Source organism: Peromyscus leucopus, chromosome 2 (genome assembly GCF_004664715.2).
Source record: "Peromyscus leucopus breed LL Stock chromosome 2, UCI_PerLeu_2.1, whole genome shotgun sequence".
Classification (NCBI taxonomy): Eukaryota; Metazoa; Chordata; class Mammalia; order Rodentia; family Cricetidae; genus Peromyscus; species Peromyscus leucopus.
The window spans coordinates 4,915,422-4,940,343 of NC_051064.1; the positions used below are offsets into that span (position 1 = coordinate 4,915,422).

The following is a 24,922-nucleotide window of genomic DNA, read 5'->3' on the forward strand; positions in this document are numbered from 1 at the left end:
CTCTCAACTCAGGCTTTCAAATACATCTTAACTATATATGCACCATGCTTTAAGAAGAAATGTTTTTAAAGGAGATATTGCCTATGAAAGTAGCATGTTAACACATGACATTCCCAGAACTTTCTATACCATCTTTCATATGTTAGCAGGAAATCTAAGCACATTATTCCTTTTTCTCATTGAATATTAGCCAAAAGTAAGGACTCAGATAAAATTTTGCAGGATGAATATCTAAAAGGAATTTCTATAATGCTGCCAATTCCAAATTACATAACAACAAAATGATATGAATTAAATGTCACATTAATGGCTACTCCCACATAAGCCAAATGAAGTGGAAAATTGAAAATTTTTAAGCCATTTACTTCTAATTGTTTGGGTCTTTAAAAAAATAGTGGAGTATAACATCATGAATTATGTATATTATTTTCCACTTAAAGTAAGACACATACCCAGTTAAGATGTATTTGAAAGCATGAGTAAAGCCTGGAGTTTGTGGTATATAGGTTTAGATGGATGGGAGAAATCTTTATATGCTCATGTTGTGTTTTCTAAAGTAAAATAACCTCCATGGTGCTTTAATCTAAAACAAAATTGTAGCTGATTACTAAATCCATGTATTCTTTTGTGAAATTGTTACTGGCGTTTCCAGCTATTTCTATACCAATATTTATTACCCATAGACAAGCCATACTTCAAAAAGTGCTGCATTGTCTTTCTGTAAAAATATCCAGTGATCCCTCTGACTTGGCTTCAATAGAGTCAATTACAAATTAAAAACATTCAAAAACAGGTCTCTGTATTAAACACATGTACACTAATACTTCATATCATTATTCTCTGGGCCATAGCACATAACAAATATTTACTACCATATCACAATTGTTAAATTATTAGATATGCAAATAATTGAGAGATGGTTTAAACCATACAAAAATGCACAGACATATAACATTATACAGGCTGTATATACATATGTGCGTGCAATAACAGTTAGTGAAAAAGAGGGCATGAATTGAAAAAGAGCACGAATGGGTATCGGGGGAGGGTTTGCAGGGAAGAGAGAAATGTTGTGATGATATTATGATCTCAAAAGTAAAATACATTTTAGAAATCATCCGGGAGGTAGTTGGCAAATACTCCACCCCTTCTTTAAAGGGCTTGAGAATCCACAGATTCTGGTGTCTGCAAAGGATCCCCAAACCAGTCCTCCGTGGGTACAGAGGCCGGCTGTGTTTCTAGCTGGGTAATCAGTGGCTTATGTGTGGGGAGTAAGGGAGGAAATGCCCATGAGAAAAGGTTTGTGCCTTTTATTCATTAGTTTCTCATTGGAAACAGGTAGACAGTGGAAATGAGAGCCAATCACCTGAGCAAACTGCTGGAAAAGTGAGACTGGGTGTGAAACTCACCGTGAAGCACTTGCCTAGCACACACAAGGCTCTGATTCAATACCAGCACCAAAGGAAGTGGGGGAGGGAGGGAGGGAGGGAGGGAGGGAGGGAGAGACTGAGGGAGGGAGGGAGGGAGGGAGGGAGGGAGGGAGGGAGGGAGGGAGGGGGAGAAAGAGAGAACTGGAAAACAATTGAGAGGGAGATGAACAACACCAAGCAACATTTAAGACGGGAAAGAGTCAGACAGACCAATATGAAAACTAAGCATCGCCCTTTAGAATCCATCAGAACTCACAGCTTATCCCGCATCTCTGAACCTCTCTTCACCGATAAACTGGACTGTTTACCGGACCTTTTTTGGCATTGCCAAAATGGTTAAACAGGAAAGTGTCTTCGATGCCTCAGTTCATTGTTTGTGCTCAACAAAGAGCAACTGTTACCATTACTCATGGTTCATTGTGGCCATTTGGAAGAATGGAAAAAGTACAATTAGCGTTCATGCATCATTAGGCTAAGAGACTATTACTATATAATTATTATACTTTGTGTGGGCTGAACTTTAAATGAATTCACTAGACAAATGAACTTATTTGTAAACATTAATAGTCAATAGCTAAATCCACCAACTCACCGCTGAAAAGGGATATATGGAATTACCTATTAACTCCCTCATTCTGCAAAGATGTGTTCAATTCTACCTGGCCTTGAGGTATGGTAAAAGTATTTACCTACATTGACTCCAAAATTCAAGAAAAGAAAATGTTATTGTCAATTTAATGGATGCAATCCCAATAGCGAAATCATAAGCATGCTTCTCATAGAACTTTGTATTTGCTGGGGAGTCCTTGTTGTTGCTTTAAAAATCATTTGAATTATTTATATTTCAGTACATCAACCCACACACAATTTCTCTCCAAGCAAACCCATTCAGTTGTGAGCTTTAGCTTAGTTACATTTTGCGTGGAAAGTCTCCCTTGATCCCTATGTGCCCTTCCTTCTGAAGATTGTAGATTGTAGATCTTTGTCCCAAACTCAGTTATTTCCTAGCAATGTTTTCATGAAGTTGTGGGGTCCTTCTTTGTTCCCTCTGTACTGCACATTTCCTAAGCTTCGCCACACCACATCACCTCCTGAACTTCCGTTATTTCCTCGTGTGTCTCCTGCACAAGAGCAATAAAGAAGTCTTTCTTAAAAAGCGGGGGTGGAGGAGGGGACCGGGAGAGACGGCTTAGTAGGTAAAAGTGTTTGCTGTGCAAGCGCAAGGACCTAAGTTCAAATCCCCATAACCCCTGTAAAATCCAGACACCGTGGCACTAGCATGGATCTATAATCCCAGTTCTCCTGCGGGGAGACAGGAGATTGACACCAGAGCTTCCCCAGAAATTCGGAGGCCAGCGAGCCTGGCATAGTTAGTGAAAAAATGAACAGGAAATCCTGTCTCAAACAAAGTGAAGGATGAGGACCAACCATGGATAGAGGTGGTCTTCTGACATACACAGGCCCACCACAGTGCACACACTGGCATTCACACAAAACAAATACATAAAGAAACGGGAAGAGGGAGGGAGGGAGGGAGGGAGGGAGGGAGGGAGGGAGGGGGGGAGGGAGGGAGGGAGGGAAGGGAGGGGATAACTTCTTTCAATGTGTTTAGTGGCTTTCTACTTCTAAACTGATACTGAAATCTAACCCAGAGGCTTTTAGCACTGAAAGGGACCATTACCAGGGGACATAAACTGGAACTGTGGAGACAAACCAGGACTTGTGGCCAACAGACATGTTGTCACCTCATACACTTCTCAAAATCTTTCAAAAGGGCTGGAACATTGCCTCGGTGATTAACACACACGCTCAAAGTGGAATTTCAGGGAAAAAAAAAAAAGCCAGGTGATGTTTAGTCCATCCTGGGCAATGTCTTGTTTAAACCTTAACTGAGTGGCCCATATTTTCATCGGCTAGTTTGGAAATCCTGACTACAAAGTCCTTCTTTATCCCTCACTTCACTTCAGCAGGCTGCAGGCTCTTCAAAGCTTTTCTACATCACATCTGCATCCGGGTGATCTTTCCCATTTCCATCTGTCTTGGTCTGCTTTATATCCACGCCCTGCCTCCCTGACTCAAACAGCAGTGTTCTCCTATGTTTGGGTACTTTTAGACTGCTTCACAGAAACATCTGCCCATAGATGGCGAACCTAAGTACTTGTTAATGGGAATTGATTTAAAGTCACAGACCAAGACAGCTATAATTTATTGAGCAACCCCTTTCTGATCTCTCCAGAACTGTTCTCTAAATCGTTTTGTCGATGAGTAAGACAGTGTGTACCTTCAAAGGATGTATAGTTCAACTAACAAGAATTATATATTTAAAAAACAGTCTCAAAAGACCCTAGACAGTATGTAAGTGGGATATTATAAGACCACTGAGAATAATGAGAAACATCGTAAGAGAAGGGGTACTTAGGAGAGGGGATCTGAATTAGGACCACCTTTGGGAAGAATTTGAGTGAGCAAATAGAATTCAGGGGGCAGTGCTACCTGGTAGAAAGTTCTGGCTGAGGCACTGTGAAAGGGGGCCCTTGAACATCAGGTGTATATTTACCACAAGGAGACAGCCAGAACTCACCTTGTGGCTGCAACTTGTTCTGTGGAGTTCCCTGGGATTCAGGGAACCCACATAAGTGAAAATCTACACAGTGACTCTCACTGGCCAGCCAGAGCCACTGATAAAATTAGTACTGAAACTGGCCATTGAATCCCAGAGGCAGAGGCTGGTGACCTATGAGTTCAAGGCCAGCCTACTCTACACAGTGCATTCCAGGCTGTTCAAAGCTACATAGTGAGACTTTGTTTTTAAAATATTAATGTACTGAAGAGTAAGGATGCTGTTAAAGAAATCACCCACAGAGGGTCAGCTCCTGTTCCCCAGATCGCCAAGGACATAACAGAATCAATATTTCTTTCAGTCAGGGTTTTAGCTCTGGCCAACACAATAGATATGATTTAATAAAGTTCTGGGGACTAGAGGTCTGTGAGCTGACCAGCAGCATGGGTTCTACTCCAAGGTGCAGACAATGTTTCTTTTCTGAGTTTTCACAACAGAAAGAGATGACTCCACCTCTCCGGCCCTTACAAGAGCCATTCATGAAGACCTGGACTTTACTGTCTGATCCTCTGTCTGATCCTCAAAGGCCTCGCGTCTAAATATCACCAAGTTAAGAGTTAAAGTTCTCCTCTGGCCTTGGGGACAGAGGGTAAAAATCATTCCATTATTAGTGTAGATTATTGTTCATTATACACAGGGCTCCCAGTGTGTCAGCCACAGGCAGTCTGTGCACCCTTCTCCTCACTAGCTGGGAGATCTTACTGAGAACTATTGAAGTTCAATACCAAATTACTAATGACAAACATGAAGAGCAATTAGTATAAATGTATGTTCGTTTGTAGCTTCAACTTGATACTTCTTTATGGGTTAGTTTCTAGTTTTGTGTTTAGACTACTTAGTAAAATTTGAATCTATAATGTGCATATACAGTCATCCTTCAGTGTACATGGAAATTACTTCCAGGGCCCACTGGGAATACAAAATTTGCAGATGTTCAAGTCCCTTATTTAAAAGGATATAGTATTTGTCTAGAACTCATGCATGTCCTCTCCTATATCTTAAGCCATCTATTGATTACCCAATACAATGTAGACATTATGTAAATGGCCATTATACTGTATGTTTAAGGAGTAAGAGAAACATCTGTATATATATTCCACACAAAGAAGCTTTGAATGGTACTAGTCTAAGGTTGATTTCATGGTTAGTGCATGCCATTTCAGAAGCCATTCAGAAATAGATTTTATTTCAAATATATTCAATATAAGGTCAGTTGAATTCATAGGTACAGAACCCAAAGATGTGGAGGACTAACTGTATACTTCATTTTATAAAATGTTTTGAGTACCATATTGTATTCACTTACCAAAAAAAAAAAAAAAAGGTAACATTCCTAGCATACAAAGCCTGGCTATACTGTTTTCAGTCAGTTTATGGAATGTCAAATATGCTATCCTCTGGTAGATACACACTGAATATCTATGTGAAAACCTTAGATAGGTGTAAGTGACTAATCAAAAAGAAACAAGACAAAGGTGTGTGGTTCAACCTTCTAAAACTAAAAAAAAAGTAATAAAGTATCTCATAATGGGCATTGTCAAAATGTCTGTGGCACAGAATAAACTGTGTTTTCATTTTTAGGAAGTAAGCTAGCAGAGATTCCTTCCTTCAGCAGGTCATCTGGACATGCTAAGTGGAACTGTATGAAACTGACTGTGTTGATCCTTGCATGTGGTGGGATCTTAGTCTCAGACACACATCCCTGTGGTCCCTGGACGTATTCTAGATGTAGGCCTGGATGACTCCTTGGCAGCCCTGATAGAGATTGTTCTACTGCCTTTGATCCAGAGACTCCATCTTATCAGTCATATGTGGCTTAGGCCTCTGTGAGACTTGGTGTCCTCACTTACAAAATGAGTAGTTGAATAGGTGGACTGTAGACTTAAAAATCTCTTAGAAACTTCTTAGTTATCATTCTTGACTGTGACATGTCATCTGCAGGAGTCAGGCTTGGGGATCACACAGTTGAGTTACAGAAAAAGAGAAATCTGATGTGGTTTTAGGTACATTTACTATTATGTGCTAGGTTACATTCATACCTCTCCTCAGTTACATGTGGTCACAGTCTGTGCGTTAGACATGGTAAAACATCTGTCGGATCTGCTTCCTGCTCATCAACAGAAGATGTATCTGCCAATAATGTCTAAATTCATCTTTCAGAAATTCCTTCTTCCCCTTTAGGTCTAGACACTGTCCTTTAGATGATTAAAAGTCCCCGGTGATGATTAAAAGATCCCACCAGCACACAGATGTTACATGTCAGATTTCTTTGCGAGGCCATAGACATCCATTTCCTTATCACAAGCTACTTATACAGTATAATACACTCGTTTTTCTGCCATTTTCTTTAATTAATATCACTAATTAAATAACCACCAAAAGTGACAGTGTCCCATCCTCTTGTTCCAATTCTGCCGTCTGGAGACACTTGTCCTGGTGGTAGCCATGAGATGCTGCTCACCAGGTCTACCAGGGCAGGAGTATTAGAGAAGAAAGGAGGACATGCAGTGAAGAGGAGGAGGGGGAGGGAGGAGGGAGACCAGCACCGTCTAATCCACAGCTTCTCTGTGAGGCTGGTACCCAGACTGTGTTGCGGTGGGAGGGAGATCCTGATCAGATCTCAGCGCATGGAAGGTGAGATAAGAAAATGCATTTGGGGATTAAGAGAAAACAGCAACAGAGTTCCCTGGAGGGCACAGCTGCTTAACAACTCTCCTGCTGAGTTCTATGACTATCCCCAAATGAGTAGTGGTGATGCAGGCCGAACCCCTGAGAATCTTAACTGGTGTGAAGAAGACTCACACATACGTTAATTAGAATGCGCCTATCTCTGCTAATTTCGTCTCTTTCCTTTTTCACTGTTTTCACTGTCTGCCTTTCTGCTGGATCTCAGATCCTCTTTTTTTTTTTTTAAATCTAAGTCACTTTCACTTTTTATCTAACCTACTATAATATGCACTCCTCATCCTCTATAGGGATGAATATATGCATCAGAGTTGTTTACATCCCTCATTCATTGGGAAAGCAAGCCAAGCAGCCTGCCTCTTGCAGAAGGCTGCAATTATTGTTCAAATTTAGAGAGGCATTGAGAGGAAATTCAGAAAATGGAGCATTCTAACCTTGAATTTTCTCTTTCAGCCTACAAGGAGAAAATGAAGGAGCTGTCCATGCTGTCACTGATCTGCTCATGCTTCTACCCGGAACCTCGCAACATCAACATCTACACTTACGATGGTGAGCAGCCTGCAGCAGAGACACCTCTAGCTGCATAATTAATTGGCTGGAGTCGGAATATATGTACTTCTCTCTTGGAGCTCCTAACATAATTAGATGAGCATTTTATAGATCTCGGTGTTGATTTGTTGTGTCTGGCCATTAGGTCTCATTGATTGCTTATTGCTCGCAACACTTTGAAGTCGGTGCTAATAACAGCACATTAATGTCTCTTAAGAAGCATGGCTGGCTTGTTGTTATCAACATCCTCATCAGCATTCTCATCAGCAAGTCACAATCCACAAGGCGTCCTTTCAAATAATGAAACGCACTAAACTACAATTACATTAGATCTTAATTTGTAACAAACCATTTTCTACATAGATCATTCAAGAAGTAGAAAATCTACCATCATCACTATTTTGTGAGTAATTTTTATGAGTAAATGAGAACAAGCTAATAATGATGATCAAACTCATACATAAAATTGACTTATAACTAAAGTCACAAGCAAAGAGGGATTAAGTAGAAAATAACTTCATGCCACCGTAATGGCATTAAAATTCCAGCACTCAGAAGATGGAAGCCAGAAGATTGCAAGTTCAAAGTTAACCTAGAGAACGTAAGACCCTGTTGAAGAAAGCTAAATGACACTCTACAGTTGGCGTGACTGATGACTTCATTTTCTGTTTGTGTGTTTGTTTTGTTTGTGACTTTTTTGTTGTTGCTGTTTCACTATTTGAGAAAGGGTCTCTCTATATAGATCTGGCTATCCTGGGACTTGCTGTACAGAAAAGGCTGGCCTCAAAGTCAAGAGATCCCCTTGCCTTTGACTCTCAAGTGCCAGGATTAAAGGCGTGCACCATTGTGCCAGGCTGCCAATTGACTTATTGAAGTGCAACCTCTTAAGTTTGCTTTGTGCCAATTCATGGTGATTAGGATAGTTTGGTTTCATCTCTGGATCTTCCAATGTGTGTGTGGCCCCAGGCAAGAGGATGCTTAGACTCTTGGAACATCATTTACTCTCTCCTCCTAGGAATGTTGGGCAGAGGGTATTACATATCTTACCTTAATGCCTAAGAGGTACCCAGGAACTGTTCTGTCCTTATCAACACTATTAGTATCAACCTCACCTAATCCGGTCAGTGTAATCAAAATAGGGCAGCTATCTGTACCAGATCTACCTGAGGCATTTTGATGTCTGAGAGGCCCACAGTTATTCTGCCTTTCCGCATATGTAAAGATCATTATAAAGAAGGTAAAGGGCAGGCTTCCAGTCTTAAGTGCCTGAAAGTCTATTTGAGAACTCAGATCCATTCTTCTTCTGGTGCTGTTCAGATGACACACACATTAGAAGGGCTAACTAAGTTTCTAGAAGCAGCTATCTCTGTGTGCACGTAACCAATCCATCTCCAACCAAAACTTCCACTAGAACGCATGCAGCATGCCCAGTACCTGTAAGTCCACTGAGTCAACAAATCAACTACATAGGTCAGTACTATCTGTCAGATGTTGCTGTTAGTAGGAATCCAGTTGTGCTTCTTAAGAGACTGTAAAATCTGTGCTGTCACTGAGATCCAGTGATGAATTCATCATGGTCCTTGCCTTCCTGGAATTCGGAGCTCTGTAGACGAGTCTTAAAAGGTACAAGAAGAGCTCCAATTTGTTGGAACACAAGGGCTGGGATGGTTTCTACTGCTTTGGGAGTAAGAGGCAGGAAAGCAAAGCTGTGTGAGCTGTTTGAAGTTGAAGAGACAACTCCACATCACTCATGATGCACCATTTCAAAAAAAACTCAGTAGCAACTTTCATATTTCCAAAGTGATTACTTGGCCTTATCTTTCGCCTTGACAGTAATTACCTGAGCAAGGTAGAGATCATGCAAACTGCTCTTTCTTGAGCTCAAATGAAAGTACTCTGTCATGTATTACAGTAAGAGATTCATCCATTGAGTGTTTGGGAATCCCCTGGGGGTCTTCAAGAGACACCTACATTTGAAATATTAGTGACACATAGCATTGGCCTAATCCCAAGAAGTTTCTGGTTGCAAACAAAGATCAGTGTACTGAGACTAAAGGGTGGTAGTGTGGGACTCAATAAAAGTACTCATCTAAAACTGAAAACCAACAGAGGAAGTCTTAAAGAAATTAGTAGATTTTTCTACATTGGGAGCTATGAAGTTATAAATGTCCTAGAAGATACTACCTATTGCTGTTTTATGTTATAAATTATTTTAGATTATAAATGATAGTATAGGATTAATATATAAAAGTCTGATAATAAGCCTATCAATCATATTATGATTAAAACTTGAAAGTCTGGTCGGGCAGTGGTGGCGCACGCCTTTAATCCCAGCACTCGGGAGGCAGAAGCAGGCAGATCTCTGTGAGTTTGAGGCCAGCTTGGTCTACAGAGCGAGATCCAGGAAAGTCACAAAGCTACACAGAGAAACTTTGTCTCAAAAAACCAAAAAAAAAAAAAACCTTGAAAGTCTGGTAATCTACTTGTTGTTAGTACACATGGCAATGATAAGCGTGGCTGGCAATTTTCTGTTCTCTTTTGTTTAATTAACAATTAAAACTGTATGTGTTTACAGTGCTCATTTTTAAAGGATTTATTTATTTATGTATATGAGTACTCTGTCTTCGTGTAGGTCTGTACGAAGAGGGCATCAGATCCCATTGTAGATGGTTCTAAGCCAACATGTAGTTGCTAGGAATTGAACTCAGGACCTCTGAAAGAGCAGCCAGTGCTATTAACCACTGAGCCACCTCTCCAGCCCTACAGTGCCCATTTTTTCAAATACAATATGCACTGCATAAAGGCTAAACCAAGTTAGTTAACATATGCTTATCTCATTTGTTATCATGTATTTCTGGCAAGAACCCAATCAGAGAGAGTAGCTTAAAAATGCTTAGACTCTGACAAAATGGAGTTTTATTCCATCATAAAAATAAAATAAAATTGTCATTTGCAAGAATAGATGGAACTGGGGATCATTTTATTAGCAAAAAAATCATATTCAGAAACGCACATATCTCATTTTCTTTCATATGTCTGCATGTATATACATATATGGTGTGAAAGTAGGAAGAGGGATGTGTTGCTGAAGTTTTCCTGGTCCTGCCTGGCTCCCATGGCCCTGAGGCAGCTTGGACCCAAGTAAACACACAGAGGCTTATATTAATTAAAACTGCTCGGCCATTAGCTCAGGCTAACTATTGACTAGCTCTTACATTTAAATTAACCCACGATTCTTATTTATGTTTAGCCACATGGCTTGGTACCTTTTCTCAGTTCTGCCTTGTCATCTTGCTTCCTCTGTGTCTAGCTGGAGACTCCTGACTCAGTCTTCCTCTTCCCAGAATTCTCCTCTGTGCTTACCCCGCCTATGTTATACTTCCTGCCTGGCTACTGGCCAATCAGTGTTTCATTTATCAACCAAATCAGAGCAACACATTCACAGCATACAGAAAGACATTCCCATCAGGGATATTTGGGAAGAAGGAGACCAACCAGAGGGAGACAGAGAAAGACAAGAGAGGGCCATAGGGGGACAAATATAAACAAAGTGCATGATGAGAAAATTTGATAAAGTCATAATCACACACATAATTCTGTACAATGAACATACACTAATAATTTTTAAATGTAAAAATAACACAATACGTCACTATTATCACTGTAGATCACATTGTACTGGTTGAGGTTTTTGTCAGCTTGACACAATCCGGAGTCACCTAGGAAGAGGGAAGCTCAATTGGAGATTGACTCCATCACATTGTCATGTGCACATGTCTATGTGGAATTTTCTTGATTGATGTAGGAGGGTCCAGCCAGCTATGGGTAGGTAGTGTGACCATGGTCTTGGATTGTATGAAAAAACAAGCTGGGCAATCCATAGAAAGGAAGCTGGTGAGCAGTGTCCCTCTATGGTCTCTGCTTCAGCTGCAGCCTCCAAGTTTCTGCTTAAGTCCCTGCCCTAGCTTTCCTCAGGGACAGATGGTGATGTGGAATTGTAAGCCAAATATACCCTTTCCTCCAAAGTTGTTTTGGGTCATGGTGTTTTGTCACAGTGACAGAAAGCACACTAGGACACTCATGAACATATTTTAATTGTCTAGCTGAAATTTCGTACTATTTAACCAACATCTCCCCAGTATCCATCAGCTTTGGCAGGCACATTACATTCTGTACTTTGGAGGACAGGCAATCTTGTCATGCTGTGCCTAGCTTTCTCTTATACAATGCACTCTAGGTTTGTCCATGTTGTTGTTGCAAATGACAGAATGTACTAAATTTGTCAACAAAAACATCTAACAGTTGAGCTGTGGGAATTCATGTATGTTGAAAACAAGACAGAGCTGATCATCTTTTGTGCAGCACTTGGTTTCCATTTCCCAGAATAAGTGCAAGTGCTGGACTCAAGTCATTAAAGAAGTCACTTAATTCAACTGCCTACTTACCGTTCTCCAATGTCCCTTCCATAGACATGGAGGTGAAGCAAATCAACAAACGTGCCTCCGGCCAGGCTTTTGAGCTGATCTTAAAGCCACCATCCCCCATCTCAGAAGCTCCACGAACCTTAGCTTCTCCAAAGAAGAAAGACCTGTCCCTGGAGGAGATCCAGAAAAAGCTGGAGGCTGCCGAGGAAAGAAGAAAGGTAACTTTCTCCATGAGTTTTTGTTTTGTTTTGTTTGTTTGTTTTGTTTTCCAGAGACAGGGTTTCTCAGTGTAGCCTTGGCTGTCCTGGAACTTGCTCTGTAGACCAGGCTGGCCTTGAACTCACAGAAGTTTCTAAGGTCTCTCCTTTTTTCCTTCTTCCCCTCCACTTCCACACATGTACATACACACAGAGAGAGACTGCAAGCAGAAATTCCCAGAGACGATGATACCTGAATGAACCTGCACTACCCCAACACCTTTAATTTTCTACAGTAAGATACTAAGAAAACTGTGAGCATTAAGATTTGAGGGCAAGGGCTGGAGAGATGGCTGAGTAGTTAAGAGTACTTACTACTCTTATAGAAGACCCCAGTTCCATTCCACGGACTCATGGTACCTTGCAACTCCAGATCCAGGGCAATCTATTGTCTCTGGCTTCCACAGGCCTCTACACTCGATTGCACATACCACCTTCACCCCACCACACACATGTATAATTAAAAATAAATATTTTGAATGATCTGAGGGCATTAAGACAGCCTAGCAAATCTATGCACTGAGAAAGTCTGGCTGAACACATCTGTCCCAATGGAGGCATTTCTTCCCATCAAGTCTTCTTTCACAAAACTCATCCTTGTACTGTATTTCCCATCTGCTTTGTCAGGGTGTATTTTAGACTCCTGTGGTCACTAAGAGTATCCTGCATACACCGTTTTATTATATAAATGAAACTCTGCATTTTAATACTTTTTGTGTTGTCTACAAAAAATCTGCCAATATATTAAATACTATAAACTATTAATATTGTTATAAATTTATATTTTAAATGCAGAAACTGAGCTCCTTACCCAAATGAATGCACAAGACTGAACTTTTTGCAACCTCTTTTGCTGTGACTTGTAGGTGTAACTAGCTGTCTTGTCTAAAGCTCTGTAGTGCCTGTTGTAGTTGGAACAATTTAAGTTCTCACTCAGCAGAGACATCTTCTGTATAATGGACACAGCACGGTACAGGAAGACATATACATGGAACACACACACATATACATATCCAAAGTTGGCACAGAGCTCAGAATATAAAATAAGTGACTGGTCCAGAATTAAAATTCAGAAAGCAAAGTTCAGTTTCATGGGTTTGTACACTATGGCATTTGCAGCCACTGTTCTTAATTCACAGAAAATGGCTGAAGGAAAAAGAACACAGAGATAATAAAAATTAACTGGGCGTTAATTTATAAAACTTATAAAACTCCCTGAAGTAACTAATTAATGGTTCTGGTAAAACTCCTACATCTTGACAACAGCAAACTATTAACAGTTATTTAAACAATTAAATCAAACTAGAAATTGACCATGTAGCTAATGAACATTGACAAATGGACTCAGCCAGAATTTTGATGTTTAGGAAAAAATAAAATTGAAATTTTTTTTAAATGGTGTATACTATTACATTTCTTGTGCAATTTGGAATTTTTTCAGTGAAGAAATCACCATGTGGATTATGTTCTAGTAGGAGACTTTTAATTAGGAGGAAGTGCAGCTAATTAAGAAAAAGTACCAACTTAAACATTCATCCATTGATTTTGGTTTTCTGTTGGATTGTACTGATTTAATTAGCACTCATGTGAAAAACTGCTAATTCTCTCTAAAGAGTCCTCAGCAAATGCATACATCGCAGTGTATCCAGGTGAGGCCACACAAAGAGCCCAAATCCAACTGCGCTAGCTGAAGGAGACAGTGGGTGTGAGACTGGAAAGTCCAGGAGTGACTGCAGAAATAAGGATCCCTGAATTGAGATGATGCTGAGTTATCATCCGAACTCTGTTTTCAGGCCGCCATTTCTTCTTGTGTTTTCTACTTGGCTGCACTGCCAGGGAAGTTGGGTTACCCTCAGTCCCCAGTCACTTTCCAACAACACAGCAACCCAGGCAGAAACAGGACTTCTCTTTCTTGCAACCAGGTTGCAGCCGGGGTTTCACCATGGCTGAGGAGATCCAGGAGTGTGATACTGACGCTCAAACTTAGGCCATTCACCCACCACTGCCCTGGAGAGATGGCTAGGCAAAATCTGGAGGTGAGGCAAAAGAAAACGAAGACCTCACCAGGAAAGGATGCGGGTGGAGCTTAGAGACACAAACCCGCAGGTATCCATAGTTGTCTGCAAACCTATAGTGTTACTGTAAAAACACGGACAATTATTTAGCTCATGTGCAATGGAATGTGTAGTTCTTTTGCCTGCTGACATTCTATGTGGTTGTTTTTATATAAATAGAAAGTAAAGAGCTGTGTGTGCATGCTGCTACATAAAACTGTGTTACCAATTAGAAATGCAGTAAATCACATACACACTTAAAATTCTTAGTGGTCAGATAAAAAACAGAGACATGTATTAATTTTGTTAATATTTTAAATTAGTCATACTCAAAACATATCAATGGGTGATCCATGGAGAAATACTAGTGAGACATTTCTTCTTGTCATACTATTTTAAGTCGAGAGTGTGGTTTACCCCTGCAGTGAGATCCAATCATACTAGTCATTTGTGGCCCGTAGCCACTCCAGTGAACAGCCCCACACACTAGTAGATCTAACAACTTCTATAAGCAGTGGGAAAACTTAACATCTGCTTTTCCAAATGATACCAAATAATGACCCATATTTGACATTTTAAAATTCTCTAGAATTTACCTTGGCATAGAAACTTAGAAAGTGGAGAGCGCCCCATGCTTGGATGTCTCCACTGTGTTATCAAGGCCAGCACAGGAACATCTAGAACCCAGGGCCCCACATTTTCTTCCTGGCTTCCAGTAGTTCTCTGTTCACATACTGTCTAATCCTTGTAACTTCTCAGGTTATAGACTAGAAAACAAACAAAAAACAGTTTTATAACTAAGGACACACAGAGGCAAGCACAAAGAACATGTTTCGAAGGCAGTTGTTCAGACTAGTGGACAGGCAAGTTGGGAGGGAACACCAGGTGAGACCCCACTGTGTAAGCCATAAAGAGATATGAAATTTTTTGCATAAAACATATGCCTCTAGATGTGGATAATAAAAACTAGCCAGGTAATAGTAGCACACTCCTTTAATTCCAGCACTTGGGAGGCCAAGGTAGGTGGATCTCTGAGTCCAAGGCCAGCCTGGTCTACAGAGTGAGTTCCAGGACAGCCAGGGCTACACAGATAAACACTGTCTTGCAAAACAAATAAATAAATATTAAAAGCTTAAATGAATATTAAAATGCTGCTAAAAACTGAGAAACAGAATTCAGACATAGTCACGTTATCCTGGGCCTATTTCCTTTCCCATGGATGGCAAATTTTAAAAATTCTTCCCAACAATCACATGGCATTTACATGTGTATTAATAGAACTTTTCTGTTGTTATAAACAGTCAGTTGTTACCGCCAATCACTATCCCCAGTTATCTTAAGATAGTAAGCATTTTCTCACTAAATTGACATAATCCTAGCTCCAAGTAAGTACAGGAGTAGACATGGGCAGAGGAATGAGAAGTGATTGTTATTAGGACGTTCTAAACACAAAACCACGTATTAGGATGTTTAAGGCCTGTCCCGAGACTCCAGGAGCCCTCTGTGGGCCTGGGGCCCGAGTTGTGCAGATGGGGTTCTCTAAAGTCAGGGCTGGAACGCTGCTACCCAAGGGTCTCCACAGGGGACCAGATGTACTGTGTATTAAACACCCTGGCAGTTTCCCCAAGTCCCTAGGCCACTTGCGCACAGTCACAGCCCTGACCATATGGTGACAAGCTTGGATGGAGCCGCACAAGCTCCTTCCAGCCAGAACTAATGCTCCATGACTTGGCTGATAGAAAAGCTTACTCTAAAAAGAATGCAATTTTTCTTGCTTTTTCTCCGTTATTGAAGTACCTCTGGCAATCAGTGTCCATTTTCTTTTTAAATTAAAGGCTTCAGATTGCAACTGACCACTTTTGGCGATGGATGCTAACATTTTGGCCATCCAGGCACTGTGCCCAATCATTCAACATTCACATAGCAAGAGGCAGCAGATCTAGGCTTCCATACATCCCAAGTGGGTGATCCGACACACTCTGCTGTTCCAGTATCATTGTTAGAGATTTCTCTTTCCCACGTGTCCCAGTGCAGGTGACTTATGGTCTGATTATCTTCAGTGTCTACAGTGTTTAAAGGTGTCTTTCCAATCATCCCAAGAACATGTGGTTACCAGAATATCTGCAGTTGAATCTATCTTTCCACCCAATAATTGCTGCCCTTGGGCAAGTCATCTAAACTCTATCCTCTTACCCATCATCCCAGTTTGTTTTCTCTGGTGTGATAAAGCCATGACCAAAAGCAGTCTAGGGAGGAAGGGGCCATTTGACTTACACTTCCAGGTCACAGTCCATCACTGAGAGAATTCAGGCCAGGAACTCAAGCAGCTGGAGCAGAGACCACAGGGAATCTGCCTAAAGGCTTGCTCAGTTTGCTTTCTTATACAACCCAGCCCACCTGCCCAGGGGTGGTGTCACCCACTGGGAGCTGACCCTCCCGCATCAATCATTCATCAAGAAAATGCCACACAGACATGTCCACAGCCAATCTGATGGAGGTATTCATCAAGAAAATGTCCCCACAGACATGCCACAGCCAATCTGATGGAGGTAACTCCTCGACTGAGAGTCCTTCTTCCCAGGTGGCTCAAACTAACCAGCACTCTCCTCTGTGGAAAGGATTTATAACAGGTCCCCTGTCACTCAGTAATGTGAGGAGGAGGAGGAGGAGGAAGTTACTCTGCACACATATAAGGAGTACCATGAGGGGTCGGTCGCCTAGTCCTGGATAAAGGGCACCAAGTTCTGCCTTTGCAAAGATTATGGTCCAGCAAATGATTTTACAAAGGAAAGTGGTCCTGGTTAGTACTGCTGCCACATAGTACATTTCATAAATATTTTAAATATAAAATAGTCTTTACCATAATACATAATATAATCCAGGTGATAAATAATAGATATGTAAGTAGATCAGGCCAACTAAAACTGGCTTGAAAAACATTAATACTATGAAAAAAAGATGAAAATGTGATGATACTTATGATCATAATAAAACTGTACACTAAAATAGATTAAATTAAAAGGCTCCCAACTTAAATCTGTCCAGTAAGAGTTAATTCGTGTAATAACATTACTGCAAAGTGAATTCTAATGACCTACAAACCTCTGAAAGAGAAGTGAGTTCCTTGCTCTAAATGAACTGGTGTGAAAGGAACCATTAGTAGCCAAACCAGGTAGCCTCAACTTCTTCATTTGTAGCCCTAAAGTTTTAGAATAGGTCCCTCTTTCTCACTTACAAAATTACCAGACCACGACGTCCGTGAGGTCAGAACCAGGTGCGGTTTACGCGGTTGCCAACCCTCAGCGCCAGCTCTCGGTCTTTATGGGGAGGAGCCTCGAACTCTGCAATAACTCCAGGACATGTGACCATCTCCTCCAACGATGTGCTGTAGCCACACAAAACATAACTCTCACTTTAGATAAAGGGTAATAGAGAGTTTATTCTTGAGTCAGCTAGGAATGACTATGGCCCAGGAACACAGTTTCCGGTTTCCCCAAACACCAAGTCACAACATGGTAGCAGTTTCATTAAAATTTATAGGAGCAAAACAAATGGAATTATAAATCAAGACACTTTTCAAATACACAGGGAAAAGATGCAGCAGGCCGGTCAGAGCACAGCGGAGAAACCTCTGCTGTAGGTCTCACTCCTGTCTGAGGCTTTGGGGTTGGTGAAACCTCATGGTCTGTTTAGGCCAGTGCGTTTCAAAGGGTTCCAAGTGCTACTTTCAAGGACATTAGGTCAGACACAAAGGAGGATAACAACTTGTAATTACGACCTAGCTCTGCAATACTCCAACACTTCATTCACATTGGAGTTCCTCCTAATCAGTCTATTCGGACCAACCAGGCAAGTTTGTATTCTTTTGGGAATTGTAATCTGCAGCTGGCCTCTTAAGTTGGTAAATGGCATTTCCTAAAGGGAGTAGTTTTCATATAGTCACAGCTCAGTATTCAGGACGCCAGCATGCCTCACTGTCTTAAAATCTTCGTATGTGGTCTTCTTGACAAGCAAGAACACACAGACTTTTTCCTGTGCGGGGTCCCCAGCAACCCCATCTTCAGAACGAGAAGAGCTCATTATGAAACTCCAGGTTTTCATCGCTTTAAGTTCCTCTCTGTACTTCTGGCTTTTCAGGGTGAGGTGAACACTGTGCTCTTTGTTTCACACAACTACACTCAACTGTCATCTTTGAGCACGTGTTTTGGTTTTGTTTGTTTGTTTGTTTGTTTGTTTGTTTGTTTTTTTGCCCTTAGCCATGACAACAATGTTCTTTCAGTATTAGCAGAAAGTCCGATGCTTAGAGGGCAGCGTTCGGCCTGCTAGTGGAAAGGTACTTTTGAACTAAAGCATTTGATGTTTGATGAATGGCCTGGGTGTCAAGTAATATATCCTACAAATGATGAAAGGGGACGAGAAGACTGAGTAGCAGGAGTATGTGTGCTTCATAAGTAAATGGGAAACCAGTGGCATCTACAGTGCAGTCTTAAATCTCTTCTGTGTGTGTAAAGTGAGTTTTATAGACCAGTTAACTCAGATTTATCATCCAGTTCATTTGTGTAGTAATTAAACTCTTAGACTCAGTAGTATAAGAGATGCTAATTAACCTCTTTGCAAAATGTTCAAGTGTTCCTAAATGGACAATAACTCTTCTCTCTGTTTCATTACTGTGCATCATGTACCTCTCGCATCATTATTCCAGTGATCCTGAGTTCTATGTGACGGCGTGCACAAAAGGTGCTCACCAGCAATCTGCCTCAGTTTCCCAAACAGTGAGGTAGACAGGGTTCTCCCGTCTCCCCGGATGGCACATTTGAATGACTCGGCTCTGTATTTGCCGTATCTTACTGCTGCCTTGTGCCAGCTGCCCGCCATCTCACCCAGTTCTCCATTTCAGTGCTCAGAGAGCTTCTGTGTCAGAAACACTCTCTCAGCCATGATCCTCCAAGGCCATTACTTGTCTTCAAACACTCATATGCAACAACATTTGCCAGGGTCCATATCTCCACCTCTCTCTAAACCCACACAGCCTACCAGACTTCCTGCTAGTCTGCCCAAACACAGCACAGAGTAGGAACATCTGTTTGAGCATACAGTGAGAACTTGACTCCCACACACAGGTAGGAACATGTTTCCACTTTTTTAGATCCTATGTTGCCGTTGTTCAGCTTCTCCCTCATTTTAGGTCACGTCTTTATATAATTTTCTGAAGTTGCTGCTTATTTGCTCAAATACTGGAACCAAAGCCCATCTTCTTCCTTGATGGTTCAACTGCAAGACTGAGCCATATTCAGGGTTGATTTCTCCAAGGAATAAAGCCAGGGATGTTATAGGCAGAAAGAGCTGATAGCACACTGCAATAACAGAGTCCTAAGTCTGACTTTCAGCACTGGTAGAATTATGGAGAGCTCCTGTGGGGGACCAGCCCCCACACTTATTTACCCCAGGAACTCTTGAGGAATGAAGGATAAGAGACTTAGTTAGAAATAGAGAGGGAGAGAAAGAGAGAAAAAACAGGATAGACTTAGGTGGGCCTGGATCCTTATTCACAGGCCCAGAACTTTATTCCAAAGGTCTATTTATAACAATGCCAAGGGGTGGAGCAAAAGACCTGCCCCTTGCTAGTTACAATCAACCTCTTATCCAGTCCTGCTGGGTACAGCCACTAGGAAACCGAGCCCCTAAGCTATGATCTAGTGAAGGATTTGTCTAAACAGCAAGTGCCAGGGCTGGGAAGATTGGTCCGTGGGTAAAATGCTTATTTCACAAGCTGAAGGACTTGAGTTCAGCTACCCAGCATCCATGCTTACATACAGGCACTTGTCTAGAGCCCCAGTACTCTGGGGTCAGAGACAGGTGGCTGGATCCTGAGCTCAGTGGTCAGCTAGTCTACAAAATGGCAGGCTCCGGCTTCAGCAAGAGACCACATCTCAAAAATAAGTGAATGGCTAAAAATGAAGAAATCATTGAGGATTACCTCCTAATACCAAACTCTGACCTCCAAGTAAGCCTGCATAGGAGAGGACACTTGCACACATGATTGCAGGCACACACACACACACACACACACACACACACACACACACACACACAACTTAATACTGTAAGGTATGGAGGCTCATTCCTTTAATCCTGGCACTCAGAGGCTGAAATGGGAAGATGGCCAGTGTGTCTTACAAACGGTAGACTGTGGCCTACCAGCAATGGAATCACTGGGATTGTTAATCAAAAGCATAAATTCCTCGGCCTCACTAAAGAACCTTGGAAATAGATCTCAGCAGGTAGATACTGGGTTCTCTGTCATCATCAAGCCTCCAGTGGGTACATCTGCAGAGAGCCATAGATCCTGCTGATGCTAAGGAGAGAGAACACGAACAAGACCCAGCTAACTCCAATAGCTCTGCTCCCGCTCCTGAAGGTCCCAGCAACTCCTCTGGGTGTCCAGATGAAGAGTGACACCAGAACCAGGGCTTTCTTCTGGTTTGGGCCCAAAGGACACTAAACACTAAATTTATATGAATGGTTCCAAGTCTCTATGGAGTATTTTATGTGTACGCATGTTTTGTCCACATATATGTCTATGTACCATGTACTTGCTTAGTGTCCAAGGAGCCAAAAGAGAGCATTGGATTCCCTAGAACTGGAGTTGAAGACAGCTGCTTGCTGCTATGTGGGTTCTAGGTATTGAACCCTGGTCTTCTTCAAAAGCACAAGGTGTCCTTTGCCACTGAGTCATATCTCCAGCACCCGAGAGAATTTATTAATAGCTGGTGGGAGGGGAAGGAATGGTGTGAAGTAGAAAGAGAAAGTGAATTTGACTGACCAAAGTTGAAAGGCTCCTGTAGGGCCCACCCTATGGTTGATCAGAAAACAGTGGGGGGGGGGTAGAGAAAGGGGCAGAAGGAAAAGGAAATCCAGGCCCAGGCCTTTCCCAGTTTCTTCAGGTTCCCACGGAATGTTGTGGTCCAGTGGCGCCTTGTAGCACTTCCTGTCGCAGAAATGCTAATTAGCAGCCTCTTATAAAAAAAAAGAAAGAAAGAAAGAAAGAAGGAAGGAAGGAAGGAAGGAAGGAAGGAAGGAAGGAAGGAAGGAAGGAAGGAAGGAAGGAAGGGAAAGAAAGTCCTCAATGAGAGTTAGTGCTATTTCTAAGACACTCTGTCCAAAACCTTGACAGCTGAAAACTCAGGGAGCCACATTCCACGCCAACACATTGTAGAAAGTGCTGGAGTCTACAGACAAGGACAGGCTGGACAGCGATGCTCACGGCTGCAGCGCCAGCCAACACTCAGCTAACTATAAATGGACGTGTTTCCTCCCCAGTCTCAGGAGGCTCAGGTGCTGAAACAATTGGCAGAGAAGAGGGAGCACGAGCGAGAAGTCCTCCAGAAGGCTTTGGAAGAGAACAACAACTTCAGCAAGATGGCGGAGGAGAAGCTGATCCTGAAAATGGAACAAATTAAGGAAAACCGTGAGGCTAATCTAGCTGCTATCATTGAACGTCTGCAGGAAAAGGTAAGGGCACCAGAATGCTGAGTGTGGTGGTGGTGGGGGGGAAACATGCCTGTGCAGCACAGCTGGGGGGGGACACCTGTGCAGCACACCTGGAGCATGCCGTGTGCTGTGAACAAGGCAGGACAGTCAGCCTCAGGCTGCTCTCATCATGTAGTTTGACTGTGGCCTGACCCTTGGGTGGAGAAAGGAATTCTACATCCTCACTGGAGCCCTTGTCAAAATGTTCCACCAGACAGTGGACTCAGGAAGGCTGGCTTCAAATGTGTGTGACTTCTATACAAACCAGTGTCTTGGAAAAATGCCAAGTTGCATATATTTAATATTTAGCCTTATTATATTAATGCCATAATATTTAATGTTAATATAAAATTAACAAATAATATTTCATTAAAATAATATATATTTAATACAACATAAATATTTGTCATAAGCCCATTCTCTCCATGTAAGAAAATCTGTAAGGAAATTTGGAGCATGGAGCACAGCAGAGGGACTATTTCATCATGTTCTAGTGTCCTCAGGCCTTTTTCCATATCCCCCTGCCCATGTGCAAACATAAACACACACACCACACACACACACACACACACACACACACACACACTCCATCTCCCAAAAGTTTGCCTTTGAAAAAATACACAATGGAGCTATGAACAGTTTTGCTTTGTCCATTTCCAGAAACTGAATTAAGCTTGAAAAATAGCAACCCTGAGATGCATCTGTAATTCCCACCCTCCAGCCCGTTCTCACAACTACATTAGGTCAGGCCCTGCAACTTCAGAGAGACACTGTCATTGTCCTCTAAGCGTTGAGTGTTTACACTCAAACTCATAATCCTCCTGCCTCAGACTCGGAGCTCAAATTGCAGACATGTGCTACTGTACACAGCTAAAGTCTTTTAAAAGTATTATTTCCCAGAGGTCGTTTTAGTCAGACGTGCTCTTCATGGATTTTTGAGAGTGCTGCCCGGGAAAGAGTGCAGGCTCCAGCACAGAAGTATGACACTGGGGCTCTGGAAGATGTGTGGACGAGTCCTAGGGATCTGGGCGGAAGCCAGGAGGGTCAACTTTAGATCAGCTTTTTCACATTTATAAGCAATTGAGTCCATGTCCCTCAAACAGCACCCTCTCTCTCCCATGCCTCTCCCAATGTCTCAAGTTGGACTTTGGCTCACCACAGGTCACATGTGGTGGCACCTAAGCATGTGCTTCCTGAGATCCAGGACAGCAAAGTTCCCTTTGTTGTCTCTGTTTTCCTAATCTTGACCCAGCCACGTTTTCCTCAATTTACCCTTCTCTTCAGAGGATCTCCCTGCTTACCCTACCAGCAGTGGTACCACAGAGAACAGAGGGCCATGCATTCAGTCTGGAACAATGTACCAGCCTTCTCTTCACATCCTAGGCCCTAAAAATATTCCAGTGTAGTTACCAGGGATGCAATATGCTGGTCTCACTCTCTAACTCAACCTCACCTTCAGTGTGCACGTCGAAGTCTGCATCGCTCCCAATCCAGGAGCACTATTGGTTTTGAATTAACATGCATGCAAACCTTCAGCTTATCCCTCTTGATTTTATTTGTAAACTAGTTCATAAAATTTACATACTTCAACTAGCATTTCTAGAAGTGTTGCTTTTAACAAACAAATAGTTTTTTCTGTGTGGTTTTGTTGTTATTATTTGTTTGTTTTTTGTTTGGGGGTTGTTTGGGATTTTTTTGTTTATTTGGGGTAGGCTGGGTTTTTGGGTTTTTGAGACAGGGTTTCTCTGTGTAACCACTCTGGCTGTCCTGGGACTCATTCTGTAGACCAGGCTGACCTCAAACTCACAGAGATCCACCTGTCTCTGCCTCCCGAGTGCTGGGATAAAAGGTGTGCGCCACCACCACCACCTGGCTCTCTGTATTTTTATCTTTACCCATCCTTTGCACCTTTTTCTCATAGTTGGACCTTGCCCCCTTACATACATACATGCATGCATACATTTCTAACTGATATTCCCCTGAAAATATTCAGCCTGTGAAGGGTTTTTAATTCATGGGATCAAGCTACAGCACCCCAGGAGATACCTAGCCATCTCAGTTATTTTTCTGTCATCACGATGAAACACCATGAACCAAGACAACTGGCAAAAGAAAGTCAGTTTTGGACTCATGTTCCAAATGGTTAGAGTCCATGACTCCATGAGCATCCCATTGAGGAGCATGGCAGTGGGCAGGCAGATATGGCACTGAAACAGTATCTTGAGCCTACATCTGGATCCATGATCATGAGGCAGACAGTGTGACATAGGAGAATAGCATGGGCTCTTGAAAACTCACAGTCCACCCCCAGTGACACACCTCCTCCAACAAGGCCACACCTCCTAATCCTTCCCAAATAGTTCCACCAACTAGAGACAAAGTATTCAGACTCATGAGCCTATAGGGCCATTTTTATTCAAACCACCACACCAGTTTCTGTACCGTTCCAGCATATACCCAGATTTGAGAACTACTCTACAACCTATTCCAATTCAAATTTCAGCTGACAGGATTCTACTCTAGCTCATATCATATGGGGCAGGAAATGTTATTGATAGAACCAGGTTTTCTTTGGCATTCCATAGCTAAATGGATATTTTTCAAATCATATAGAACCTTTGGCCACTGACAGCCAACATCTTTTATCTCCTCAGTGAAATGGGGAGACCTCCTAGGAAGTACCAAATTTCCTTCTATGTGCTATATTTTGAACGAATTAGAGATGTGGTGTAAAAAGAGTCATCTTCTGTTGTGTCCATGTCTGTGAACATTAAAACTACTTCTTTCCTAAAATAGGGCAAAGCAAATTTGCTACGATCTATATATAGCCTTTTGGTTAAATGGAGTCAAAAAAGTGATAGTTGTGTAATGCTGAGAGTACATGCCACCCCTGTAACAGAAGCCCTTATGAAACTTGACATCTGGAAAGGCGATTACTTCAGGAATTACATATTAATGAGTTAATCACTCAGCAAGCATTTACAGGGTCTCTGTTGTGTGCTCAGAAGCCTGGAAGGGGAAGTGGTAGGAAAAGATGCTCACTAGCCAGACACAGTAGACCTCACTTATAATCCCAGCACTCAGGAGACCGAGCAGGAGGACCATGGATTTGAAGTCAGACTGGGCTACATAATAAGTGAGACCTTGTCTTAAAAAATAATAAATTAATAAATAAATAAATAAATAAATAATGAGAGAGAATTGCCCATTATCTATTGTCAGTAGAAATCAATACACACCAACATCCCCATACTAAAGAAAACACCCTCTCTTGCCCAGCAGAAATAATTAAAGAGATGCTTTCTTCCTAGTCTGATGGGCCCCTCCCTGCTCTACTGCACCCCCGAGCCACCCGAGGAACCTTCCACCCACC

The 24,922-nt window shown here is 41.9% G+C and overlaps 1 protein-coding gene across 1 annotated transcript in view; it reads left to right on the forward strand.

Annotated features, from left to right (window-relative positions):
* Stmn2 (stathmin 2) overlaps positions 1-24,922 on the forward strand; it is a 53,190-nt gene that overhangs the window by 21,698 nt on the left and 6,570 nt on the right. Inside the window, exons 2-4 of the mRNA XM_028890419.2 lie at positions 7,189-7,284; positions 11,754-11,926; positions 21,340-21,531. Of these exons, the coding sequence (XP_028746252.1) occupies positions 7,189-7,284; positions 11,754-11,926; positions 21,340-21,531 (461 nt within the window). The remainder of the gene's footprint in view (positions 1-7,188; positions 7,285-11,753; positions 11,927-21,339; positions 21,532-24,922) is intronic.